Source organism: Rhodnius prolixus, unplaced genomic scaffold (genome assembly GCF_049639745.1).
Source record: "Rhodnius prolixus isolate KJV_2025 unplaced genomic scaffold, Rpr scaffold_2, whole genome shotgun sequence".
Taxonomy (NCBI): Eukaryota; Metazoa; Arthropoda; class Insecta; order Hemiptera; family Reduviidae; genus Rhodnius; species Rhodnius prolixus.
This window is the reverse complement of record NW_027411592.1, coordinates 11562294-11590059: the sequence shown is the minus strand read 5'-3', so window position 1 is coordinate 11590059 and position 27766 is coordinate 11562294. Positions and strand designations below refer to the sequence as shown.

Below are 27766 nucleotides of genomic sequence, written 5' to 3'. Positions count from 1 at the left end.
TTGGGTACATTTTGGCTGAGATATGAAATAAAAATAAATTTTTCCTACACAATAATTCAATTACCTCCGGTCTTATTAGATTTTCGCGTCAATTTACTCATGGAATTACTCTCCTCTTAATGAAATAATAGATTTCATAAAAAACAAAGAATTATTGTCGTTTAAATAATACAAAAACTTTAATCTCAAGATACAGGTATTTATAAGAAGTATGAAATGTGGAAGATATAATTACTTCTTTAAATTAAAGAAAGAAAAATCATTTAAATAATTTATTATTTGTTAGATCTAAATTAATTTTAAATTCTTTGGATGGAAACGTAATCAACTTCTTCAATTCCAAACTTACTTATTTTTTGTTTTATAATTTTATTTACTATTGTTTTCGGAAGCCTGCAGTTTTCAATGTGTGGAACCCTTGCCTAAACTTGTGTCACATAAAATAATATTGACCACAATACTAAATGGAAAATACTGTAACTTAAATTTTTCTAGACAAACGGGGCTAATTTATTTTTAATGATTACATTTTTGGAAGTGGGTGAACAAGACTAATTTCGCCCAACTTAGTTTGCCTTTAAAATGATGTTAAAGAGTTGACTTTACTTTAACTGTTTAAGGCATATGTAGATACACTTGTATTGTTGTACTATTTCAATGTTGATGCTGCTGAATGTTCATTTCTCATTTTTCGCTAACTCTCGCCTCTCTTAAATAATATCATGAATAATGAAGCTTTTGTAGTGAACCGTTGCGTGAAATTTAAAAGCTGGTGAATGTTTACACCAGTATTTCAATTTTAGGATTTGCTGGAGTAGCATCCTTAGGAAAGTCTGAAGATGGAACGTACTTTATGCCAGTTGAATCGCAGGTTGAAAAGTTACTACATTGTGAAACACTTATCAGGTTTGTACAAAAGCTTTTTTTAAATATCTCTACTTCTAATTAATTTAAGGAAATCCTGCATTTTCTTGTTTGGGGCGTTCGGACAGTTGTAGACAATGGTCTATATAAAGTGATCGAAAATTAATGTTTTTAACATGTTTATTAAATTAATATTTTTTTGGAGCGTAAAAATTGAAATTATTTTAGTGGAAGAAATTCTTTCTACTTACAACTGTTCAATTTCTGCTTTTGCAATAGATTAAATAGTTACGTTAGTTTCTTCTAAAATAAGAATGAAGATTTTTAATAAATTAATTTTATAAATAATTACACTTATATCCATTTACATTTTTAAAATCTATTAATTTCTTTTTATACAATAATAATAACTGCTGCTGTTATAAATAATTTGTTTATTGCAGAGTTGTGAAGTTATCTGATTTTATGGTTCAAACACTCTTACATAGTGTGCTACATAAATCTTATACTAGATTCCTTAAAAAACTTGAACAGCATTACAAACATTTACCAAAATTTAACAAATTGAAAGGTACCAATGTGGCAGAGGTAATGGAAGAAGGTCGAACATCACCACCCTTAGTAAATATAACTGCTCTTTAATTCAATTTAGAAATTAATGGTTAAATAAGTCTTCAAATTTAGTTACACATTCACCAGAAGACATGTACTGACTCTTGTATTTATTCAAAATAGCTTACTATATAATTTTATGAGCATGATAGAAAGATTATTTGGCTGCATTAGTTTCCTGTATTGAGAAACTAATTTATCAATTCTGTAGAGAGTTGAGGTAATCGAAGACTTACAACAAGGATTTCAGTTCTCACAATCAGGGTATTTATTTTCAGAATCCACTTCTTGTCGTAAGTGTGGTTGTAAACCAGTGTTTTAATGCAGACCTTGCACCTCACCGCAGAAAGTGGGAGAGAGTCTTAAATGTTCTTTTGGATAAATGGGAGTCGGTGTGCTTTCAAATACACCCTCTTCTTGTCGATCCTCAAATGGATGTAATTACTAAGTAAGTCTTCCTTAATTTTTTTTTTTTTAAAGAACTAATTAATCTTTTGGTAAATTAGTTTTTTAAAGAGTTTTACAGTTTTTTGTATGGATTTTTTTTTTTTAGACCTTTTGTTTGTGGAAATCAAGTAGCCAGACTATGTGGACCAGGACCTGATTTAAAACAAGTTTTATCTATGGATCCAACTTTGAGAAATAAGAGAATGCATATTTTTTACAAATTTAGAAATAATCTGAGAACAATATATAGATATTTAAGCCGTTTAAAGTTTCTCACAGAATCACACAAAATTAATTTGATTACAGATCCGAATAAAATAAAAGAGGAAATGGGTAACAACGTTTTTCAAACTTTTGTTTTAATTTTTATATTTTAATGTTCACAAAAAGTGAATAAAAAAAGGAAAAGAAAATTTTCAAAAAAATAAAAAAATAGAAGTAGCAATTTTATTTAGTATAAGTAAGCTATGGCTGTGACCGTACTCTAATTGGGCTTTTTCATTCACTTAAACCCTTTTCATTTGTTTTGACTATACATTTGTAATCCCTAAATAAATTGGTCATTCCTAGTAACTGCTTCATCATCGCTAAGAGAGAAACAAATTAAGGTAATTGTTCAATTTCTGGTCTAGGCTTTCGATTTTATAAGAGAGAAATTTATAGTAAAGTACGTTCGCATAATAACCTACCGTCCTTAAGCATGATAGGTACTTGGAGGGAAATCTGCTTGTTCTAATGCTATTCCAGTTCTTTAAATTCTCGTAAACGCGCCAAACGCATGGTCCACTCAAGAGGAGTTGCGCCCAGAATCGGAAAGGGCTTTGCTAGCAATACATGATGAAGTTGTCCGCCAAAAATTTTAACCATAATAATATTAATAGCCGTAAACTTTTTTTTTTTGTGGTCACCTGGCATTCCTTGGATTGGTCGTCCCAGGAATTCACTGCCCAGTAATGGAAATATTCGTTTATGTTGTAGATAGCCAAAACATTCGAGAACTTATGAAGAGATACCATGAGCAAACAACTGTCTTAAAAAATCTTCCACCCGGAATGAGTTTTGGAATTTTTTATCTTGATGAGGCAAAAATAAAATGTGAAGTTAATCCTCTAAGCGAGAAGTTAACTGCCATTATGCATGTTTGCTTACCTCAGTAAGTACAGTTCTATTCCATTTGTCTGACAGTATTTTCTACAGAAATAGTTTAGTGCGAGTGGAAAGTAAAATTACAAACGATTTAATTAAACTTTTAATTTGAATTTAAAAAATAGCCGGTATATATTGATTCATTGACGAACCGTGATTGGAAACTCCTTACATGTTATTGTATCAATTACTAGATTTACTGTTGCAGGAGCAATCGCACCTACAGTTGTAAATTTCAATAAAGTTATTTTTTAAAAATCTATTTTCATTTTTTTACTGTTGTGAATATTGTTATAACAACATGTCGTAATGTAATGGAATGTAGTGGAGCGTATGGACATATAAACTCTTACTTTTACTGGGTATTTCACCTTTTTCGAAGTCACATTTCGTTGAAGTGAAAAGTTAAAATAGAAAATTTGCCAATATCACAATACTTCCTCTTAGTAGAAGTGAGGAGTAGTAAGTGAGTGCAATTAGATATTTAAAATGATTGCCTTAATATAAGAGGTTTTCTGTTCTATCTAGATTATGTGAATTACGTATAACGCTACTGGTGCTAGAGGTGGAGAAATCTCAAGCGTTTCTTAAAGCTGAGCCATGCACTTCCTCACGTTTCGTGGAATATGTAACATTTGTTGATAAAATGGTTTCACGAGTGAGTTTTTTTTTTTTTTTATTATTATTCAAAGAGAACATTTAATTAAGTAACATATTCATTATTTTAAGAGTCGTTGGGTCCGCATTGATGCGTAACATTGTTTTTGTTTGACCGTTTTTATTTTTTTTAATTTTTTGATTGTAGTGCAAAGGTAATGCGACACTATAATCGGCATGCATGCTATAGCGTATGAAATCAACGAAATTATTTTCAACTTCCTTTTTACAAACGCTAATGTCTTTCTAGGATTTCCCCCTCCATTTAAGATATTTTTTTAAAGTCTCGTCATTAATACGTATTCAACAATTCGCGACGATAGCCAAACGGTTTTGAAGCTAAGTAGTATTGCGGTACTAGGGTTGATTCCTGCTTTACGCCCTAGATTTTATAATATAAGAATTTAACAGTGAAGTATGTTTGCTAGTTGCCTCTTTCCACGAACCTAATTTGATAACTGGACGTAAAGCCCGCCTAACAAATAGACATTACTTTAGTTACTTATTACTTATTCTCTTGAACACATCTATTTTTGTTCTCCCAGGTTCAGGTTCTGAGAAATAAGCGATATTTTGGATGAGTGAGAAATAAAGTTAATGATTTGATTCCAACTTCTCGAATGTCATTTTCCTTCTAACTATCCTTCTCTTCCAACTAATTCGGAACATCCATTTCTTTTCCGTCCATATTTACATTATTATTATTTTTTTTTTTTTAAGAAAGTTCATTTCCCCACCATTCTGAGATTCTCCCTCCCTTGTACTGTTACAATTATATTATTTCTTGAAAGAGGGTCAATATGTGTAACCTTTTTGGAATAAATCGTTCAATCTAATTAAAGCCTAATATTTTGTGCAGATTGAAGAGCTGAAACAGTGGTATTCATATTTACACAGATTAATAAGCATTGCTGAAGAGTTCGATTGTCCATTACAAAAAAATACAATTATTAAGTATCTGGTTAGTAAAAAAAAATTGTTCCACTTTTTTATTTATTTTGTAAATGTAAACAATATATAAGTACAAGAGGTGAAAGAAACATGGATTGTTGTAAACGCATGTATGTACCGACATTTATGCTCTCAGAGGCATTAGTAGGATGAACGATGACCATCCATAATTACCATAATGGCAATCATCCTGCATATCGGCATTATGTGTACAGATGATCGCGTGGCCACCGCCGCTTAAGTCTACTAATGAGTATTGGTGGACAGGTTACGAATGAAAAGGGCTGTTTAGATGTGAATGAAGATTTATGTATCGAGATTAGGCTAGTTCAGAAATGAAATATTTAGGTCAGAGTATACAGTGTGATTGGAGTTTTAGAAAGGAGAAAGGTGTTTAATTATTATTCTTAGATAGTAGGACTTGAAATCGGTTAATGTTAGAGCTTCGATCCTTATGTCCGAATTAGGCCTAAAAAAGAAGTGTACAATTTTCTTTTGTTTGTTAGAGCAATTTTTGAATATTTTTCAACTAGTCTTTTTAACATTTCGTAGCTTAGATTAGTTCATTTTTTTTTTCAGTCTAGTATGGGAGTTACGTGGTCATCGTTTCTCTTACTGCAGTAAATAATATCTTACTTTGTGAGTTACTGAAAAGACAGTGTAATGGAAATACAGAGGAGAAAGAATTTTATTGTTTAGATCACTCAATGTTTTTGTATTTCAATTCGTTTATTTAAACATTCACAAAATATTTAAACAAAATATAGAAATGAAATTACATTTTTTTTTTTAACTGACTTACTACATGCCATATCAACAATGTATCAGATAAATATACGTGACTTGAAAGAAACATGTTAATTATTTACTTCAACATATAATTGTATGGCCTGTTTCAGGACTTAGGGGGAGACATTTTAGCCCTTCATGAAACAATCTTAAATTCAGTGGAAAAGAGAGAAGAAATGATTGAAAAATTCATTAGTCAAGTTGAAAATGATTACTTCATTATTACTTGTCAAATCGAGGAGATTGCAATAGAAATAAATGTAATTCTAGTTTGCCATATTATTAGTGTGTTTTTGTATGTAGTTTTTAACACCTTATAACCTTTCTCAGGAATCTGAAGTACCGTGGTCATGTTTTCCTGTGAAAGTCGTCAAAATTTAGCACCATAGGCAACAGGATTAACCATTTCTTCAGCATAATCTTGAATTTTCCCTATAATACTTACATTGGCCATCATTAACGCAACTTTTGGGCCTGAAGCTGATGTGTACAACTATTTGGGATTAAGAATACTTACATGCAAACTTCATCGTAGTATTATAGCATAACCCTCTCAAACTTAGTTGAACTTGTTTTGCTTTAAACAAAATGGAAACATATATGTATAGATATACATATATAAAGAATGAACGAAATAGCGATGCAGTTAAAGCATTAACTTACATGTTATAACCAGCTCTCACTTTTCTAAATTCACAAAAGTACTTATTGAAGTTTTTTATTATTGCTTTTTTAGGAGCCTTGGTTAATCGATAAACGTAGCGATATAGAGAAGGCACAAGCATATATAGATAATGTAGACAGAAAGTTGCAGGTTCAAATTGAAGAAGTAAATCTTTTGAAAAACTACCAAAAAAGATGCCAGGTAATATGTCATTTGAAATTACAAATTTTTATTTGTAATATCGTTTGTTTTGCTTCGTTGACTATCAGATTAGGTAGGCAACTTTGTAAAAACATTTTTCCCAAGTTAAGGGGCCACAAAACGGAAACTTCTAGTGAAAACTCTTAATTGAGAATCTGATGGTTGCAGTACCTCCTTTTACGAGCAGTTAGAGAAAGCATCAAACATTTAAAACCCTTTACTTAATTATTTTATATTATCACATTTTTAGTTTGCTCTTAATATGTTTATACATCCAACTGTTTTCGTATTGTTAATTTTCAGGTAGAAATAAATCCTTTTGAATTACTCGATAAAGTTACAATGGATGTAAGTTTGAGAAGCTCATTATGGAATACAAAAACGGATCTAAGAGAATCTGTGAAGTACTGGAAATCGTTGAATTTTAATTCAATTAATGTAGATGAAATGCAACAAGTTCTTGCAAAATACTTTAAAAATATAAGTCAATTTGAAAAGTACTTACCACCAAGCAATCTCGTAAAAGCTTTAAAAAAAGAAGCCGAAGATATGAGGAATAAGGTAATCTGCAAATTTACCTTCTACTTACAGATAATTATACTCATAGCTAAATAAAGTCTTTCATTGAAATTCTATATAGTTAAATATTCTTAGCTGGGAAGTGAAGTGGCTCAGGTTTTGCTTTAGTCAATTGAGATATATTTAAAAATGTAATAAATAAACATTTTGGCAAGTGACCTTTCATCAAACTTCAAATTTTGGCAACATAATGACTGCTGAATAATAATATGAAAAATACAAAGTATAAAATTTACTGAAATGGCACAATTGAGAGTAAAACAAAGTATTTTTTCGACGGAACGTCCAAAAATAAATTTTCAGGGAAAAGTATTAAACACAAATTTATGGATAACATTATGAGTATGTAGATAGTTTTTCAAATTTCAGAAATCAAATGAAGTATTTTTTGAGAACATCATAGAAAACTGAAAATTGTTTCGAGCGTAATATTTGAATATTAAAGTAAAGTAAAGTAATTGCCTACTTTTTCAGGCGGGCTGTACGACCAACCATCAATTAGGTGTCGAGGACGGAGGCGACTAGCAAACATACTTTACTGTAATTTCTTTTATTAACCTTTAAATAAAATCCAAGGCCTAAGACCGGGTATCAAACCCAGTACCACAATACATATTAGCTTTGCAGGTCTCGCCTCTTTACCATTCGGCTACCGTGGCGCCTATTTAAATATTAATATCGTTGATAGATTTATTAATTGTCGACGGAATAATAAGTTAATTTTCAGAGAACCTCAAAACTAATGTTTTCATGTTTATTATTGTGTGATCTTTTCACCTTAGATACCTGTGATTGCCGCGTTGAGAAATCCTAATCTGAAAGAAAGGCACTGGGAAAGTATAGGAAATCTTCTAAACGTTAAAATTGCCGAGGAACAAGCAATAACATTACTTTTCTTTGAAAAACGCAATATTTATGTACCTGAAATTGCAACTAAGTTAATGGGAATCTCAGCTCAAGCAACATCTGAATCAGTGTTGGAAACTTTGCTAATCAAGGTAATGTTTACATAAAAGATTCAAGGCATGATAAAAAGTAGAAAATTTGTTTTAGATCCAATAATCCACTTTAAAAGCAGACATTAACCAAGTGAAGAAAATTTACCAAGAAAAACATATTAAAATGCAACTCCATTTGAAAAATTTTCTGACCCTGTGATTTGGCTCCAGGGTGCTATACCCAAGAAGACCTCCGGGTTTTTTTTTTTAAGATGAGCCTAGGCAGTCTAACTCTGCTAGTTGAGAATATTATGTGTTTCTCCAAATCGAGGACTCAAGACTAGGTGATCCATGAGATGGTTTTCTATTCTAGCACTCCCAGGCTCAGATCCCAATCAAGTGAATCCTGCATTGAAACCTTATCTGCTTACATAAATTCCTATTCTTGAAATACAGAAAGTGATTCATCAAGCAGCAAACTTAAGAAATAATGTGATTCGGATAATAACCTTATGGGGGAAACCCTAAATTCTTTTACATAGCTAATTGTTGACCTGAGAAATAAGTGTACTTTACTAAAAACAAAATGGCAATAAATGTTTGGAGCCCCGTTATGCAAAGATATTTAGTGAAACCAGCAAGTTGTTTTCTTCATTCTCAGATATTCATTACTCATACAAAAGGCTACAACTTTTTTAATTATTTTTGTTGCCAGATAAATTCATTTTAGGACTTTTTTGGAATTAAGGGTACTTTTCCGTTAGCAGGGCGCAAGCGAAAAACAGTTTTGGGTAAAACTGTTTTCTTTACAATTCATTAATATTTGTTTATAGTTGAACTTGTTTTGCTTAATATTAATTAATATTTGTTTATAGTTGAACGTTTTCGACTTTTATTCCGTTGACTTGGTTCGCGTTTGGTTCACAATTGGCGACATTTGCGCCCGGCTAACGGAAAAGTACCGAATTAAGTACTACTAGTTAGTTACTAAGTATTTTTCACTACTGAAAATTACGTTGGTGGAGTTACGAGGTATCTGTATGAACTTCAATAGATTTACAAGGTTAAAAATTGTACTTGATACAATTACAAAATTTATCACTACTTCCGGATTCAAATGAACTTGTTTCTCCTGCATGTCAATTCTCTCTAAATGTTTCTACGTTTTAAAAAAATTTTAAAATTAACGAGTTTGCGTGGCTGGCTGGCTTTATGTTTTCTTGAGTTTAAGTATGGTTTCTGGAAAGTGGTATCATCTCTACAAATTGAGCCGTTAGATTTATTCAATAGTTATTCAGATTAATTGGAAGGAGTTTAATGTGAACAAAATAAATTATAAATAAATTAATAAAAAATAATTTGGGCAAGAATCAAATTTCGGTATTGATAAATCAATAAATTAATATAATTAAATTTCCTTTTAAAATTTAGTTCATAAATAATTGAATTTTAATTTTTTACCTTTTTGCCTAGGTTGAAGATGTTTGGAGGACCTATGAATTTACGGTAGTACCTCACAAAGATTCAGCTGATGTTTCTATTTTAGGAGGTATTGATGAATTGCAGGTTGTAATTGACGAATCAAACATAAATTTAGGTACTATATCAAGTTCCAGATACATTGGTCCCATTAAAGCTCGAGTGAAAGAATGGGTAGATAATATGGATTTGTTCGCAAAGACTATGGTACATATTTAGCAAAAATCTGAAGTTTTTAGTATTTTAAGTAAGTAGGGGGGAAAATATTGTGTATTTGAGATTAAGAAAAAGTTGTTAAAATAAAGAATATTTAAGGAATGTAGATTTAAAAACTTGGTGTGAGTACTTCCACGACTTTCTCTTGCAGCATTCTATTTAATTAAATTTTCTTAGAATTTGTATTAAAAAGTAGTTGACTGCGATCACTTTAAAGATATTATTCTATTCCGAAGGGGGGATATATGTAGACTATTCTCACGCATGAAGTTAGGTATGTACGCCCTTGTAACCTCTATTGACGCATCTTAATTAATTAAAAAAAAATCAACTTTATTAAAAAAACACTTTAAGTTGATTGAAATAAAAGTGATTGAATAGTCGTCAAGCATACATAAAATAATATTAAATTTTTCAGGAAGAATGGGTTTCTTGTCAACAAAACTGGCTATATTTACAGCCTATTTTTACTGCTCCAGATATTAAGAGGCAGCTTCCAATTGAGTCTAGGTTATTTTCAATTGTAGACAAATCTTGGAAAGATGTCATGAGAAGTGTCAACAAGGTATTTCGTTTTTAATTCGCAATCATATTTCTTTACTAATATTACATTTAAAAAAAAAATAATAATAATTGCTTGAGATAAATCCAATCATGATTTGGTTTTTGGAGAGGAGCTTTGGTCAGTGATTATTAATAAGTAAATATATTCTTACTACCTCCAAAGCTAATATGCATTGTGGTACTGGGTTCGATTCCCGGTCTTAGGCCTTAGATTTTATTTAGAGGTTAATACAAGAAATTAACAGTAAAGTATGTTTGCAAGTCGCCTCCGTCCACGACACCTAATTGGTAGTTGGACGTAAAGCCCGCCTGAAAAAATAGGCAAGATTCTTACTATTTCGTTGAATACATTCATACCATAAAAGCTGTTATTGAACAGAAAGCCTTGAAATACCAAAAAAAAAAAGTAAACCTTAAAAATATTACTAAAAAAATTTAGTTTTTCATTTAAATATATTTTCTTCGGATTCCTTTTATGATGCATTAAAATTTTATGTCGGCAGAAGGGTACTTGGGCGCGTTTGATTTATGATTGATTAAGTAATTTTATGCTAACGTCTGAAATGTAATTAATTATCTTTAACAAGTTTTTAATTATTTTAGACTCCACTTGCTTTTCCATTTGCCACTTCACCAGGTTTATATGAAACTTTTAAAAATAATAATAAGTTGATTGAACAAATTATGAAATGTTTGGAATCTTACCTGGAATCAAAACGAGTTGCGTTTCCAAGATTCTATTTTCTGTCTAATGACGAACTTTTGGAAATTTTGGCTCAGGTAATTCAATTTTTTTTTTTTAATCTCGCAATAATCAAGACATTAATCTGCACTTGAATTCTTCTTATCAAAATGAGCTGTGTGCAATAATCTCTAAGATCGTGAGCAAAAGTCCAAGAGATTGATTCCCTTTACATTTTTCATCAACATAAAATTCTAAATTTTTATTTAAAAAAATAATACTTTCAGACGAGGAATCCGCATGCTGTACAGCCACATTTAACAAAATGTTTTGATGCAATTTCAAGATTGAAGTTTATTAAACAAGAAAAGTTAGTACAAGGAGAAAATAAAGAAATGTTGACCACAGAAATAGAAGCGATAATTTCACCAGAAGGTGAAACAATTGATTTTAGAAAAGTAAGTAGCCAAAGTCGAGTGACTTAATAGGGCCAAGAACACTTCCACAATATGCTGTGATTGTCGTAAGGGGCGACTAAAAGATTTTCCTGCGCCCATTGTATTCCCGGTTCAGGATACCCTTTGCCTTTTTCCCTTCGTTCCGTATACTTTTCTTGTAATAATAGTTACTAATAGGTCAGACCAGCTTTTCAACTAAACCAACGTACGTTCAAAGAGTATAAAAACAAAAGAGTCAACGGTACTGCAATGTACTAAGAAATAAGTAGAAGTCAGTATGTTAATTAGATACGAATATTGTTGTAGCAAGGAAATCAAGAAAAATATTTAGAGGAAGCTGTAGTAGGACTCACTGTGTTCACTTAGTTGCTGTGTGTAATGTTTAATTACATACATTAATCTTCGGACTACTAATAATATTATACTCTAAAAAGTACCTCTTAATTTATTTTGAATTGGATCGGCTTTTTTATTAGGATTATTATTATTTTTTAACTTAAGTGAATAATTCATTACAGACTGAAAAAGCTCGAGGTAATGTTGAAGAATGGTTGGGAAGAGTTGAGGCTGCTATGTTTCAATCTGTACATGATTTGTTAGCAATAGGATTGTCAGATTTGTCTGAGATGACCAAATCTGCATGGGTACTTTCACACGCATCTCAGGTATTTATTTAATTGTCATTCCAAAAAAGAAAGTAACAGATTTATGTACATCTCAAATGTATTTGTTTGGTTGTATGTGTACTAAAGATAGTTGTGTATTATGGCAAGATGTTTCAATAAGCAGGATATGTAAAAGTAATGCTCATCGAAAGTTTCGGCTCCCAAATCATTTCTTCACATTGTTTCTGGATGAAATCATAAAGATTTCGACGCAAGATAGTTGAGAACAGAAATTTTAGCATTGGAGGAGAGATATTTTTAAAAAATTCAACTTTATTAATCCATCATCAAGTCTGCCTTTGAGTGTTAATCTTTGTAAGGGCATACGGTTAAAGAAATGACTAATTTTCATGAAGCGTATAACCTCATGGCGTTTTAAATGTTATCATAAAAATAGATTGTATGGCTAATAAGATGAAAAAAAAAGAATTAAAAATAATGTTGTAATTAAGAAATGATATGATTTAATGTTTATATTTATATAATAATATTTACGCATTTTTTAGGTTGTTCTGGTTGGTTCCCAAATTTTTTGGGCTGTTTGTGTGCACTATATTTTTAACAACCCTGAATTCTCGTTGAAGATGTATGAAAGTAAGTGCTTTGAAGAGCTAAACACTTTAGCTGAATTAGTTCGAGGAAAGTTATCGAGAATTCAGCGAAAAGTCTTATGTGCTTTAATCACTTTAAGTGTTCATTCTCGAGATATTGTAAGCGATTTGGTGAAAAAGCGTGTAACGAAAGAGTAAGTCGTAAGGTTTGTTTTGTTAAACTTATTTATATTTTGTCAGTTCAGAATGTTAAATCTATTGAAATAATTTCAGCACAAGTTTTGAGTGGGCAAAACAATTACGTTACTATTGGGATCCTGACCTTGAAGATTGCATTGTACATATGGCATCCGCAAAGCATACTTACGGATATGAGTACCTTGGTGCTTCTGATCGTCTTGTGGTAACTCCTTTAACCGATAAATGCTACCTCTGTCTAATGGGAGCACTTCAGTTGGATTTAGGTATTAAAGGAATATGTATATTTCCAGAAATTTTTAAGGATATTTCGGGGATAATTAAGTATATTAATATTTTATCCAAATGGAAGAAAGATTATAGTAACTTTCAATCATAATTTTTCGAAACTATTTTTTATATCAAATCAATGCACATTATCTGTTTCTCTAAAAAATATATTCCATAGCGAAGATGACGTAGTAGTTCCTAGGTCAAAAGCCAAAAAAAATATGGCTGCAATTGGTAATAAATTTCTTTTCTTTGGATATGTGAAACTGTCACCAAAATGTTTATCTGTGTGAAGACCAGGTTTCACAGATGAGTATTCTGAATCACCTTTTCGATTGTACACTTAATCTTGTATTCATATATTTACCAGTAAGAGAATATTAGTTAAATTAGTTTGTTTACGGATTTATCTTATTCTTTAAACTGTACCAAATAGGCAGTTTCTGTAGTCAAAGTAATTTAGCTTAGTATCAGTCTGTTTACAGTTTATCGTATAAATTAATAATAATCATTAGGACCGATTCTAAACAATGTTTGCGGAAGTTAATGTACTGATGAATTTTGCACTTAGCTCTACTTTCCTTTATGAAATCAATCGGGGGCTAAAATGTATCATGTATTCTTTCCTGCGAAAACCCAAGAAATGTGATATGATCTCTGCATAGGTATTGTGGGCTAAAATTACGACTTGTTTTGTTGAACTGCCTTATTTCTGTCCTTATACCTCTTATTCTTGGTAGGTTCGGATGTTCATTCGTTTTCATAAATTTTTTTTAAAAAAATCTTGAACTTTTAGGCAAAAAAGAAAGTATGTCTTGTTTAGAGGATTTTTCATAATCATGTTAATAGTAAAGTATTTACATCCGTTGTTCTTAAATTTATAAGTTAGTTGTCAAGTTCAATTTTTAAAAAAATCTGTGATTACTTTATAATTTACAGTATGTTAACTAGTTTTGAAAAATATTTCATTTAAGTCAGTAGTTTAATCTACATTCAGTAGTTAATTCTTCTATATTTGTACAGGAGGTGCTCCTGCAGGACCAGCTGGCACTGGTAAAACAGAAACGACAAAAGACTTGGCTAAAGCATTAGCTATTCAATGCGTCGTTTTCAATTGTTCGGAAGGCCTCGATTACAAGGTAAGGAATTTCTTTTAAATCTATGTTGGAAGCGAATTCACCTTACCTTGATTGAATTTAACAACTTTTGCACAATTTAAATTTTTAGTGATACTATTAATGAGGGGATATTAGCTCCGTAATAATACAGAGCGGTTTTTGGGGATCAAGTCATACTTGTTACGAGTGATGCATATATCCAGATTGTAAAACTGCAATCTGCAATTGCTTACATATGTTCTCTTCTTAAGAGCCTCTACTGCTTAATGCGTCGGAGTTGCGTCGCCAGCGCTCTCAAATGACTCCAGTATCAATGAGCTCTGATTATGACGCTTAATTTAAAAAAATAAAATAAAATATCAATGCCTAGTAATCAATAAATGTGATAAAAACCTACAGACACCCTTCATGAAATGTGATTTTTTTTTTTAGTGAACTGATAGAGCTTCAGTTACGATCAGAAAGTATCTCGGTTATATGCTCCTAACAAAGAGCCCAACATCTCCCTACTTTGAGAGTAATAATAACAACTTTCTGTGGCCAATGTCCATAAAAAAAAGAAATTAATTTTTATTTCATACAATTATGTAATACTTGAAACGCATTGCTAAATTCTTGCGTGTTCAGTGGCGCTTTCTGACAGTAAAACTAAATTTCTAAAATATGTGTAATATGTATATTCATAATAAAAATACCAATAATAAATAACTAATGTTTGAAATTATGAAACAGTAGAGTATGCCATTTTTTCTCTTGATTGTCATTATTTTTCTTTGGTGTGGTCCAAGACCTACCAATCTTCTCTGGTTCAATATTACAGAAGACAACGTTGTCCTTCAACGGATAGAAAGTTGTTGTGAGGCTCCTTTGAAGATAAAATCTGCAACAAACTGGATTTGAGCCCGGGATTTTGGTTGGGATATTTTAATTTTTTTTTTTTTTATCTTCCTAATCAATAATAGAAAAATGTTTAATTTAAAAATATTCGTATATAATTGATAGCATTTTTGACGGTAGATGATGGGCCGTTTCTTTTCTGGCCTAGCGCAATCCGGTGCATGGTGTTGCTTTGATGAATTCAATAGAATAGATATTGAAGTGTTATCTGTAATTGCGCAACAGTTAATCACAATTAGAAATGCGAAAGCTGCTAAGGCAAGTAGGTAAGTACCAAATTAGAGATTGTAAGTACAAAAATCTTGGCGAACCTTGCACAACTTACTAGATTACCGGTCTTCAAACCTGTACATTTTTACTTACACCAAATTTTAAACTTATTTGCTACGAACGATGTATATGTATATCCAGTTTGTAAAACTGCAATCTACCCGTCCTTACTCAGAATCCATATAGCGCATTATTTACAAATATTGGTCCACTGTGATAAAAAAATCCGTTCGGTAAAGTGGTACTCTGATTGAGCAATTTTTCAGCAATATAATTTAGTAACATTACATTTAGTAACTCTTCATAAAACTGTGTAGGACATCAACAAAGTATGTTTATATTAGTACTAATACATTAGTATATAACAATGTATGCTTTGGAACTGGGTTCGATTCCCGGTTTAGCCCTTAGATTTTATTTATTGTAATAAAAATGACGCCTTAAAGAAAACAATGTGGACAAAATCATTATTCATAATTGGCTCAAACTAATTCTCTCAAGGTAATTCTGATCTCGCCTTGTCATAGGTTGGTATTAGGTTATTAAACGGAACAGTTTCGTAGGACTTCTTGACATAGAGATTTCTGCTATACTTTTTGTTGAAAAAGTTTATCAAGCTGACTAGAGAAAGTAGGACAGCTAAAAGCCCAAACCTTCCACATTACCAGAATAAAATCGTCATTTAAGAAGACGAAGAATCAGTTTGATCAAAGGAAATAATAAAATCTAAACCTAATTCCTTAAAAATAATTGATTATAATTTGACTATAACTATAAAAATAATAGAATTCGGAAACCTTTTAATCTCTTTAACATTTACAAAATTTGATGTTCTTATCTATACATAATTTTACAGATTTTTTTTTGAAGGAAGGGATATAAGTTTAAATCCTCAATGTGCGACATTTATTACGATGAATCCCGGCTATGCTGGAAGAACTGAATTGCCAGATAATTTAAAATCTGTATTCCGACCTATGGCCATGATGGTACCAGATTATGGTTTAATTGCGGAAGTTATTCTTTATTCTGAGGGATTTGTAGAATCAAAAAGTTTATCACAAAAAATGGTTAATCTATATAAATTGTGTAGTGAACAATTGTCGCAACAAGATCATTATGATTTTGGAATGAGGTAATTAATTATGATTTCTAATTTTTTTAAAGCACTTTTTTTTCGTATTTTTTTAAATAGATGGTAAGTTTTCTCTTAGGAGAGAAAAGCTCACTGTCCGGTGATGGTTATTGCTGTTTTTAACAAGAGAACACTGTTAGGAGAACACAAAAATTATTATAAGTAACTAACAAAGATTGTTTGAAAACAACTTAAGCTGCTCAACTTATAGTTGTGTACTGCCGATTGTATCTAAACATCACTGAAGCTCCTTGACGATTGTAGCTCCCCAGAGATTTGGGAAGAGAAGTTTTGTTAGCAGAAAGTTGGAAATGTAGAATATAATCTTATCTATGGCAGAGTAAATATGTATATTTTTCGAAAATTTCACGTAAACTAAAGAAAAAATACTCTTTTAAACGAGACATTTTAACGCTACCTTCTGAACTGGTCTATTAGTGGTGTCTAGAATTATTATTTCGATTTGAACAATTTCTCTGTGTGTGTGTGTGTGTGTGTGTGTGTGTGAGAGAGAGAGAGAGAGTGAAAGAGAGAGTCACACTGATAAATGATTAATTTAGAACACTGTGATGCAAAATATTTCCTTAAAATATTTTATAAAGCATATGTATTGCTCTAATTAATTGATATTTATAGGGCTGTAAAAAGCGTATTGGTAATGGCAGGTTCTCTGAAAAGATCCAATCCAAATATTGTCGAAGATATAGTGCTAATAAGAGCTTTGAGGGATTCTAATTTGCCAAAATTTCTGGCAGATGATGTTTCTTTATTTCAAGTAATGTGAACATTTTAAACTGATAATAATATTTCATTTTGTACAAGTTCATTTTATTTTATAATTTTTTGTTTTGTTTTATTTTTATAGAGTATAATAGGTGATCTTTTTCCGAATGTAGTTATCCCAGAACATGATTATGGCTTATTTCAATCTGCCATAGAAAGTGTAGTCGCTTCAATGGCATTACAACCAGAAAAATCTACTTATGTGAAAACTATACAACTCTTTGAGACCATGGAAGTACGGCATGGTATAATGAATGTTGGGCCCACCGGAAGTGGGAAAACTACTGTTTTAAATGTAAAGAAATTTGATAAAAAAACAGTCTTACCTGTATTTTTTGATGAATGATTAAAAACATTATTTTATTGATTAATAGTTACTATTAAAAAAAGTTTTAAAATTTTTAGGTTCTACAAGGTACATTAAAAAAATTGTTTGATGACAAAGTTCCTAACGCTTATTATAGACCTGTCAAAATATATACTCTAAACCCTAAATCTGTGACCATGGGTGAATTGTATGGAGAAGTAAACTTAATGACAATGGAATGGAGAGATGGACTATTAGGAATGTTTGTCCGTACGGCCGTTAATGTAACTTAATTTATCATCATAATAATTTATTAAAAATACTATCAAATAAAAATGACATTTTAGATAGTTTTCTCTTTGATTATTCAGGTGGGAGCTGAAATCCATCAATGGATTGCTTGCGATGGTCCAGTGGATGCAGTGTGGATTGAAAATATGAACACAGTTCTTGATGACAATAAAATGTTATGCCTTGCTAATTCGGAACGCATCAAACTAACACCCTGGGTAAAGATTTATTTTCTACTTTCATTCATTAATATAATCAATTTCATTATAAATAGTTCTAAATTTCTCAAAAGAAATCTGTTTGGAAATTCAGGAATAATTTTATAATTGTTTTGGTGAATGTAAGAAAGGATTTCTAAGGTGAAAATATAGATTTTTCCCCTGAAATTTTTCACTTTAAATTAGACACATTTTTTAAAAAAAAAGTGTAATTAAAAACAAAAAAAATTGAATAATACATATCTAATGAAATAGACTGTACCTATCTATACTATATTAATTGGCAGAAAGAATTGCATAATGGATTTACAAATTATTTCTTAATGATTCCGGACTAGTTAAAGACTGTTATTAGACTATAATGTGACAATATATATTTTTTTAATGCCGAAGTTTGATTCCTTTTCAGCCTTCAGGCTGTGTAAAGAATGGTACACATAAAGTTAGTGCAATGAGCTCCCATGCATAGTGCAGTGATTAAATTTCTCACCACTGGACTTGCTACATTTCCCCAGAACTACCGTAAATGAAATTTTCATAGAAAAATGAAACAAAAGGATTGTTAACGTACAGCCATAATTCCTTAATTTGAGTAATTTTCTTCAAACTCAATTCATTAGTAAAACACTTAATTTTTTGAATTTAATAGAATTATTATTTAAGAGGTATGATCACACATCACTCAGAAAAATGCCTACCCACCCCCTTACCCAGAAGTGCTTTAATCAAAGTTTCCTAAAAAAAAAAAATAATGAAAGTTATGGATTCTGAAGACCTTCAAAGTTTCTCAAAAATCTCATCAAACTGAACAATCCATTCAGTGAAGTGATCATAAACATAAATAACCTGACTTCCTTGGATTAAAGACGTTAGGAAATTTATTTATTACTTATGCTTTATTCAATATTTATTAATCTGATCCATTTGAGCTGTTTCAAAGCTTTAAGTATTTTTGATCACTGCAAAATAAACATGTTTCTTTAATTCGTTCTTCGCAAAACAATTTGTACGTGTGTTTATTTCTACATTTTACAGATCAGGGTATAATAATAATATATAACTTATATTATTAATTTATGTTTGCAGGTTCATATGGTATTTGAAGTCCAAGACCTGGCACAAGCCTCTCCAGCGACTGTGTCCCGTTGTGGGATGGTTTATTATGATCCTGAAGAATTAAAGTGGTTCCCATATGCTAAAAGTTGGGCCCAAAACTTGTTAAGTGAGAATCGTATTACTTTGGACGTGTACAATTTAATTATAGATTTGTTTCAAAAATATATTGAACCAGGTCTTGTACTGATAAAGAAGAGTCTTAAAGTTGGAATTCACCAGGTATTTTTATATTATTTTATTTTTTTAAATAAAATTTCATTTAAGATTTTAAATTTGCACTATTCTTTCATTTGCAAAATTTCAAAAAATAACTTCACGCACCAAATTGGTTTCAAACTGAAGACTTTCTTATTAATCATTTCTTTGTTTTTTTATCAATTTTCGGCTTCCTTATCAAAATTAGTTCTATTTAGGGCATTTTTAAAGTAAAGTAAAGACTATTTATTTGATTAACAAGAAATAGATATTTTTTTTCAAGTGTATTCTTACCGTTGATAAAATAATTGAAGTGTTCCTTGTTTTTATGTAAATTTGTGTGGATAATGTTAGAAAACGAAGATTCTGCACTATGCATAATTTTTTGTTAATAAGGTTGAAATTGGTAAAGCTGCCATGCTTTGCTCCATTTTGAAAAATTTATTGAGTGATAAGGAGATGAATAATCCAAGTTTGGATTGGTCCGTACAAGCTTCGATGATTTACCAGGCTTTTATCTTTGCTTATGTTTGGTCAATTGGAGGAAATTTACTAGATCAACATCGTTCCATATTTGAAGAATTTGTTCATGAACAATTTGAAGGCTGTCATGAAGCACGGTAATTTTTAACTTGTATCAATTTGAGAAATTAAGGTATTTTTTAAAATAATAATTTAAAGTTTTGAGCATAAATTAAATTAATGAGTCAATTTTACTTTTTGAGTCAACATTTCGAAATAGTTTCCCCAAAATGCATGTTTTATTGTGCTACTTCTGAACTCAGCCGTCATTTCAAATACTGTGTTCATTTCGAAATTAAAAAAGTATTCGCTAACCAATATTTCTAATTCAGCATTTATATAGAACATCCACCCTCTACTCTAAGTTATCCTCCAAAAAGAAATTCTAATAGACTTTCACTAAACAACTTACGATAACTTTGATTTGCAGGCTTCATGGGAATATCCAACTTTGGGATTGTTTCTTCGATCCATTGGCGAAAAAACTTGTACCTTGGCATCTTATTTTACCTTCGTTTGTCTATGATTCGGCGATACCATTTTTTAATTTACAAGTACCAACAATAGATACAGTGAGATTTGGTTATTTGATGACAATGTTGTTGGAAGAAAACCATCCAGTCATGTTTACTGGCGTCACAGGTGAGTCAGTCCTTTAAAGATAATATTTCTTAAGTTTAACCATAATTAAGATTTTTTATTTCAAAAATAACTGGATTAAAACTCAGTCAAATGATATAAGTAAGACGAAATTAAACAAATTCAATCCAATGACTGATAGGGTCATACACAACTCTGAAAGTTAGTTTGTTATTGTGATGATACAAAGGTAAGTGATTTGGACAGCGAAAGAACACACACATTCTTGCTGTTTTTTTTTTGTGTGTTCCTTTCAAAAGCAGCCTCCCCAGTTTCGAGGTTACCAATATGTTATTTATCTATTAAAAAACAAACACAATAACGGCTCGGATGAGTTTTTATTCTTAAACTTCAGCCAAACCTGTCGTAGAAGGAAAGAAAATAATTGATAACATCTCCTCTCTCCTCATCGTGTTCACCCACAGTGCTATTTGACAAGTTTTATTTTATATAAGTGAGGTTTAGTTTAGAGATTATGGGTGAGAAGCATTATCACAATATTGAACTCCCTTTTTCTACCTATAATCTGAAACCTACGTTTCGATGGAGTAATTGGCAGTACATGAGTAAAATATTTAACTTTACTTCCTGCTATTATTCCTGCAATTTATTATGCAGACATACAGTCAGTTATCCCAGTCAATCCTTGGTTTGAGGTATTAGATGGAAAAAGTCAGTCCAACACTGATAATTAGTGTTAAGTTAAACCATAATCTCAAATAACCGCAATTATAATATGTGGAGAGTGTGAACTTCAAATAATTTGTTTTTTTTTAATCATTACTTGTGGAAAGTAAATTTATACTTCAGTAAATGGAATTACTATGACAGTTTTATATGTTTAATGACAGTTTCAATCATACTCGTACATGGATGATGGCTTATTCGATACAGGAATTTGGCTAATTATTCACATTTAACAAAAAAAAATTAAATCTTGTTTAATATTCAGTAGATTATAAATTACAGATTATATTGTTTGTATTTCAATTTTGCAGGCGTTGGAAAATCCGTAGTTGCCAAATCTGTGCTGAATGATTTGTTACAAACTGAAAAGTGGGGAGTCGTAAATATAACTTTCTCAGCTCAGACTTCTTCAATGCGAACGCAAGCTATGATTGAAGCTAAACTTGAGAAGAAAAGGAAGACAATATTGGGCGCTCCAGTAGGCAAAAGACTAGCCGTATTTATCGATGATGTTAATATGCCTAAATTAGAAATCTACGGCGCCCAACCTCCAATTGAGTTACTAAGGTAATATGAAAATTTAAGAAAGTTTGCCAGATTTCAATATTATTACATCTTTAATAATATTTATTAAAACTGTCTGGTATGACAGTTGTAAAAGTGACAGTTTTAAATCGTAAAAAGTGCACGAAAAAAGCGTAACGTTGAAGAACACCCAACTTTGACAATTTTTTTCTCTATTTCTATAAAAGATAAAATTCCCAAATTTTCTTTAAATATAGGGCAAATCCTCCTTTATAACTGTAATTTTTTTGCAACAACCCAGATCTAATAGGTTTCGAGAAAAAAGTTGCCGGAAATGAGCAAAAACGGCTTTTTCATAAAATGTTCTTGTTCTTGTGGTTGTTCTTCTTATTCTTGTTACCTTTTTTGTAAACAACGTAGCGCCTAAACGCTCGAATCGATTTTCGTGAATGAGTTGTCATTCAATTCGGAATTTTATGTAGACTAATATGATTAAATTACTTGCAATATTAAATAGATGATTATTCGTTACAGGCAATATTTAGATTTTAAAGGATTTTTCGACAGAAAAACATTAATCTGGAAACAAATTGAAAGTGTTGTGTTAAGTGTGGCTTGTGCTCCGCCAGGAGGCGGTAGGAATCCTCTTACACCACGGTTTGTCAGACATTTTGCTTTATTAGAAATTCCTTCACCAACTGATGCTACTCTAAAAGTAATATTCACTGTAAGTATGAATAGTCAACATCAGTAGATTTACATTAAATTTATGGACAAAACTGTATCCATAATAGAAACTCCTTTTAAATTTTCGGTCAGTAAAATTAGCACAATGTTTTTCAAAACTTTGACAAACTCTACCTGTATATAAGAAATTAAGAAATGTCAGTAAAGAGATGTACTCGGTGTTCCGGCGTACCTATTTTGACCAAAAATCGCTTCCCATGGTGTCACTTGAACGAAATATCAAATTTGAATTTTCTGCGATTTTCCGTTCCTGAGATATAGTGGATAAACTCATCATTAGCGGTCAGTGAGCTATAAGTAGCTCATATTAATAGAAAACGTAAGGGTTATCACGCTCGGTCTTCGACATCCGGTTTGCATATTCACCGCGCTATCAACTCTTTAGAATACTTGAACACATAGATAATTTTGGCGCAAGATCTTAATAAGCTATTCATTTATTATTTATGATGAAATTCCGATTATTCTTATTAATTATTTGAAGAATTTTTTATATATATATTTTTTTAAATTTCAGGCAATAATGAGAGGTTTTTTGGCTGACTTTGTTCAGCAAGTTAGAGTGTATGGAGAATCTATGGTATTAGCCGCAATAGAATTGTACGGAAGTATCACAAGAGATTTATTGCCCACTCCAGCTAAATCCCATTATGTTTTTAACTTGCGTGATCTAAGCAAATGTATACAAGGAGTATTGCAAGCTAATTCAGCAACAACTACAGATTCAAGGAAAATGTTGAGGTAAAATTAATTTATTTATGGACGGTATACCATTTTGGTATCTCCTACAACAGAAAATGGTAATTATAGTGCGACAACTTAATTATGATACCCCTGGCATCTTGCTAAGCTATAATATCACTTCTGGCTTCAGTGTAATTTCACTTAGCTCCGCCTCTAAGGTATCATTTCTAAGTTGTCACACTATGTATAGATGTGAGCTCTTTCTGGTGTTCATCAGATATGCGAAACCCGGTGTATCATCATGAAGTTCTTGATTGAATTTAATATTATGTATTAGAATACTTCGTTTTTATAAACTTCACACTGCAACATAATCTTTTATAAATATGTATTTATATAAATAACTTTTAGTTTTAGTTTAGTTTAAATAGTACTTTATTTATACAAAAGAAAATAAATACAAAAACTAATATATAAAAATAAGTACAATAGGCATGGCTAGACCGTCTGCCGGAGTTTGTCTTAAATACAATATCATAAATACATACAAAAATAAAATAACTATTTGCAATTGAAGCAAAGTAATATGTAAATTTAAGTAAAAAAAATTAAAATATCTACAATAATGTAATAAGTAAAATATAAATTAGGAAACTTCTACACAAAAAACAAAGAAAATACAGATATAAAAAATATATAGAAAAAGAAATGAATAAGATCACATAAAAATAAAAAGAGACAGAAAGAGACAAAAGAAAGAAAGAAAGAAAAAAAAAAATTATTAAATTCTCTGAATTATACTGCTTAAAAAAGTGTACATTCCTTATGTGAAGAGTACATACGATATTTAGTTTGACAATCTTAAATTTCTTATGCCCCAAATATGACGAGCAAATTTAAGCAATAACCGATCTGATGTGGAAAACAATTCAACAATAAATCTACCAGAAATGAGATCAGAGCCGAAGAACCTTTTTCGCGAGTCAACAAATGCTGGACATTCCCCAAGAAAGTGATAAAGAGTCTCAGGCTGCCGAAGATTACACACCTGGCAATACTCCTTGTCCGGATCCCTCTCCATCCACGGGACTCTATTTAAATTTAAGAGCCCCCCTTTGAGTTTAAACCACAAACTCAGATCAGATAAATTAAAACAAGTCACTGAGTTCAACCCGCAATGAGTACCGAAATCTTCCTTGTTTTCTATTAAAGCTCGATACAATAGATACTTATCAGAATTTTTAGCACGCTCAAGAGATTCTTTCCTATAAAAACGTGTTAAAGTGGTAATTAATGAGCCTAGTTGCTTTGACCATACGGATTTATCCTGGATTGATGAGTCAAAGTGTACACCATGCAATTGGGATAAACTAATCCACGAAGAAAACCATGATAATTTACGCCTAATTACTTCCATGGCCACTATCTTAGGCAAGCGATAGTCAGGTAATTCAAGCAAATTAAGACAATAACCTATATTAAGTTTCAATGTGAAGAGAAAAACCGGATCTAGGGAAGTTTCGATGTGCAGCATATAGTTGGGAGTGCAGGCAGGAAGAGAGAACAACTTTTTAAGAAAGTATCTTTGAAATTTCTCCAACAATTCATATTGTTCATGCCCCCACACTTGAGCACCATAACATGCTACTGCCCGAGATACAGTCTTATAAATTTGATATTTGACCCGCAATGGCGCATCATTCACCGAAATCACATTGGCCCACGTGGTATTAATACCAAGTTTGGCAACTGAGATTTTCCTCTTAAAATGTTCATAGAAGGAGAGCCGACTGGACAGTGTGATTCCCAAATAATTGTAGGTTTTTACGATCTCTATTTTCTGACCCCCATATCTCCAGCACTCACGAGATCCCAATCGACCACCTCTACGGAAAACTAGGATCTTAGATTTACTAAGGTTAATGTGTAGGTTCCATTGCTTACAGTATGTTTCCAAAATATTTATATTTCTCTGCAAGAGAAGCGGGTTATCCGCCATTAGGACGACATCGTCAGCATACAATAGTACCTTCACCTTAGTGGTTCCTAGTCGGACTCCACCCTCTAACACTGGGAACAAATCATCTAGAAATATGGAAAACAAAAGAGGACTGAGGACACAACCCTGTCTAACCCCAGTACTTATGAAAATAAAATACATAAAATAACTTTTATGAACATTCAATTTGTTTTCAGTCTTATCCAAACGTCAAAAACCATCTTTTGATGCGTATAACCAAAACAAAACGAAAAAAATTATTTTACAGATTATTTTATCATGAATGCATGAGAGTTTTCCATGACCGTTTGGTGGATGTAGACGATAAGAGTTACTTTTTACGAAAACTTAGCGCTATTTGTAACGAACATTTTGGGTCTTATATTATGGAGCTTCCTGAAGAAGGACCAATCACCAACCCACCAGTACTTCTTTTTGGCGATTTCATGACTAATGCACCAAAAGAAGAAAAGATTTATGAAGAAATAACTGATTTGTCGAAATTAAAGAATGTTCTTCAGGTAAGGGTTTAATTTACTACAAAATAGAAATGTTAAATCAATTATTCTTCTTTTGAATCATAAATCCAATATAATTTTTGATTATGATGCTTAAATCAAAATTGGAATTTCATGTCCAGTAATCTATATTACTGCAGTAAGAGTTTAGTATCATCATCTAATCTTCAATGCCTACATTTAGTTGACATTGTTTTTTAGTAATGCTTTATCTTTCAAGGAATTCATTTGGTATGCTGAAACTTTAAATTCCACAGAAATGATATAAAATTATTTGAGCATTAGCATGTGTTTGAATTGGTAACCAGCTATCATGAAATAGCTAACCACTAAGCACCATGAAAAAAGTTGGAAGATGTAGCAGAAGCTAACATCAGCTTAAGCTATAAGGTTTTCTCCTGGAGAAACCTCTGTCTAGCTATTATTTAGATTAGCACGCCATACATTAAGTTTTTACCATGTAAAGAAGTTTACGAGAGAAAGATTAACTCTGTTCTGTAAAAAAACTGTAAACTTCAAAAGGTTTTTTCAGAAAATTTATGAATCACCATAAATAAAAATTAGGAAGACACATCTCAATTATTTTAAACTTTTTTGAAAAATATAATTGATTTTAAGGATGCTCTGTTAGACTACAATTTAGTACGTGGAAAAGATATGAAATTAATTTTCTTTATGGATGCCGTTGAACATGTATGCCGCATAGCGCGCATATTACGCGCTGAGAGAGGTAACGCTTTATTGGTTGGCGTAGGCGGAATGGGTAAACAGTCCCTAACAAGACTTGGATCTCACATCAACGAATGCAAGTAATTGATTTTATTTTTAAATAATTTTCTTTAGTCCAGTTTTTTCACTGTAACATCTATGTAGATACAGTTTAAAATCCGTAAATCATGTTTTCGTCTCCGTGTTGCTTGGATTTACTCTTACATTCATACACTAATAATGTTTTCTTCATAATGAAATTTTTGCCAAATATGAAGACTAGTTACGCAAAAATATGGAACAATTTCAAATGAAAGTGTAATATTTACAATTAACATGATTAACAATTAATTAAAGATTAAAAAATCTGGTGTATAAATTCTCATGATTTTCTCTTTTCGAATTTCACGATGTTTATTAGAATTTTACCAGGAAGAAGAATCTAGATTATGTCAGAACCTCTGCCTGGTATTCTTGAATTAATTAACTAGTGGCTAAAGGCTATGGGATTGAGTATAAAGGCAATGATATAATTTACTATGGTATGATCCATCTAGTTATTATAGAGCAACTCCAGGTAGATTTGAGAGCTTAGATAGAAAATTTGAAGTCAAAAACTTTTGCGATTGCAAAATGAATCAGGTGATTTTTACAATTATTCCGTGCTCTGCAGCTTATGCTCTGGCAAGTTAGTTCTAATTTTCTTCTCATTAAAAAATTTCCAGGAAACGTCTTATATCCATCTTTAAAAAACTTGCGATTAACATTAAAGTGACGTAACAAGCAAAGTTTGGTGATTGCTAAACCTCTAAACAGGTTTTCATCTAACTGAAAAAAATTTAGGTCTAACAAAGTACTTACAAATCGCGTATTTATTGTTTCAATCAGTAATCTATCCATTCATTCATAGCTGGTTGAGAAAATTGGAGACAAATTTATTTCTCTGAGAAATCTTCAGGTTTTCGATTGTAAGTTGCTTGGCTGAAGGCTCATTGTGGCATTGATGGCAAAAAGAGAAATCTGAGAAATTGGCATCATATCGTTATATTTCAGAAGATAGGTAGGTGGATTTTCGAAACTACGATGAGCCTGGGGCTGTTTTTTCTTTAACAAATTGATAGTATCAGCGACGAGTGAGTTTAACGAGCGAATTTTTCTCTGAAATGAAGCCCAAGCTCCGTACGTTGCTCTTGCATACACTCTCAGTCACAGATGTAATGGAAACATTTGTAAATATTTTCGCTTTTTCAAAATAATAATATCCTCCGTGAGATGGTAAAACTGTCCACAAATATACTTTTATGAAGTAGCAGGTAGACTCATTTAATTGAAATTATTAATTGATTGGTTTTCTAATTGTCCCAAGAAACAAAGACTAGCTCAGAACTTATTGATAGTACAGGAAGAGGGTTCTATGCTGTAACTTATTAGGACACTTAACAAATCTGGACTTAATTTGCATAACATTAAGTATTT

The 27766-nt window shown here is 31.3% G+C and overlaps 1 protein-coding gene across 4 annotated transcripts in view; it reads left to right on the top strand.

Moving 5' to 3' along the window:
- The window catches only part of Dhc16F (Dynein heavy chain at 16F), a 63845-nt gene that overhangs the window by 5378 nt on the left and 30701 nt on the right, over window positions 1-27766 (top strand). For all 4 annotated transcript variants that reach the window (XM_074120864.1, XM_074120863.1, XM_074120865.1 and 1 more), the window contains exons 9-41: window positions 804-906; window positions 1308-1485; window positions 1755-1924; window positions 2030-2256; window positions 2902-3076; window positions 3598-3727; window positions 4586-4687; window positions 5577-5726; window positions 6203-6331; window positions 6635-6892; window positions 7693-7908; window positions 9322-9534; window positions 9962-10108; window positions 10711-10887; window positions 11077-11247; window positions 11766-11912; window positions 12419-12657; window positions 12737-12927; window positions 13955-14070; window positions 15067-15212; window positions 16073-16351; window positions 16988-17126; window positions 17217-17429; window positions 17540-17725; window positions 17813-17950; window positions 19037-19285; window positions 19658-19881; window positions 20214-20425; window positions 21421-21676; window positions 22169-22361; window positions 22899-23122; window positions 25333-25585; window positions 26201-26391. In XM_074120864.1, the coding sequence (XP_073976965.1) occupies window positions 804-906; window positions 1308-1485; window positions 1755-1924; window positions 2030-2256; window positions 2902-3076; window positions 3598-3727; window positions 4586-4687; window positions 5577-5726; window positions 6203-6331; window positions 6635-6892; window positions 7693-7908; window positions 9322-9534; window positions 9962-10108; window positions 10711-10887; window positions 11077-11247; window positions 11766-11912; window positions 12419-12657; window positions 12737-12927; window positions 13955-14070; window positions 15067-15212; window positions 16073-16351; window positions 16988-17126; window positions 17217-17429; window positions 17540-17725; window positions 17813-17950; window positions 19037-19285; window positions 19658-19881; window positions 20214-20425; window positions 21421-21676; window positions 22169-22361; window positions 22899-23122; window positions 25333-25585; window positions 26201-26391 (6142 nt within the window). The remainder of the gene's footprint in view (window positions 1-803; window positions 907-1307; window positions 1486-1754; window positions 1925-2029; window positions 2257-2901; window positions 3077-3597; window positions 3728-4585; window positions 4688-5576; window positions 5727-6202; window positions 6332-6634; window positions 6893-7692; window positions 7909-9321; window positions 9535-9961; window positions 10109-10710; window positions 10888-11076; window positions 11248-11765; window positions 11913-12418; window positions 12658-12736; window positions 12928-13954; window positions 14071-15066; window positions 15213-16072; window positions 16352-16987; window positions 17127-17216; window positions 17430-17539; window positions 17726-17812; window positions 17951-19036; window positions 19286-19657; window positions 19882-20213; window positions 20426-21420; window positions 21677-22168; window positions 22362-22898; window positions 23123-25332; window positions 25586-26200; window positions 26392-27766) is intronic.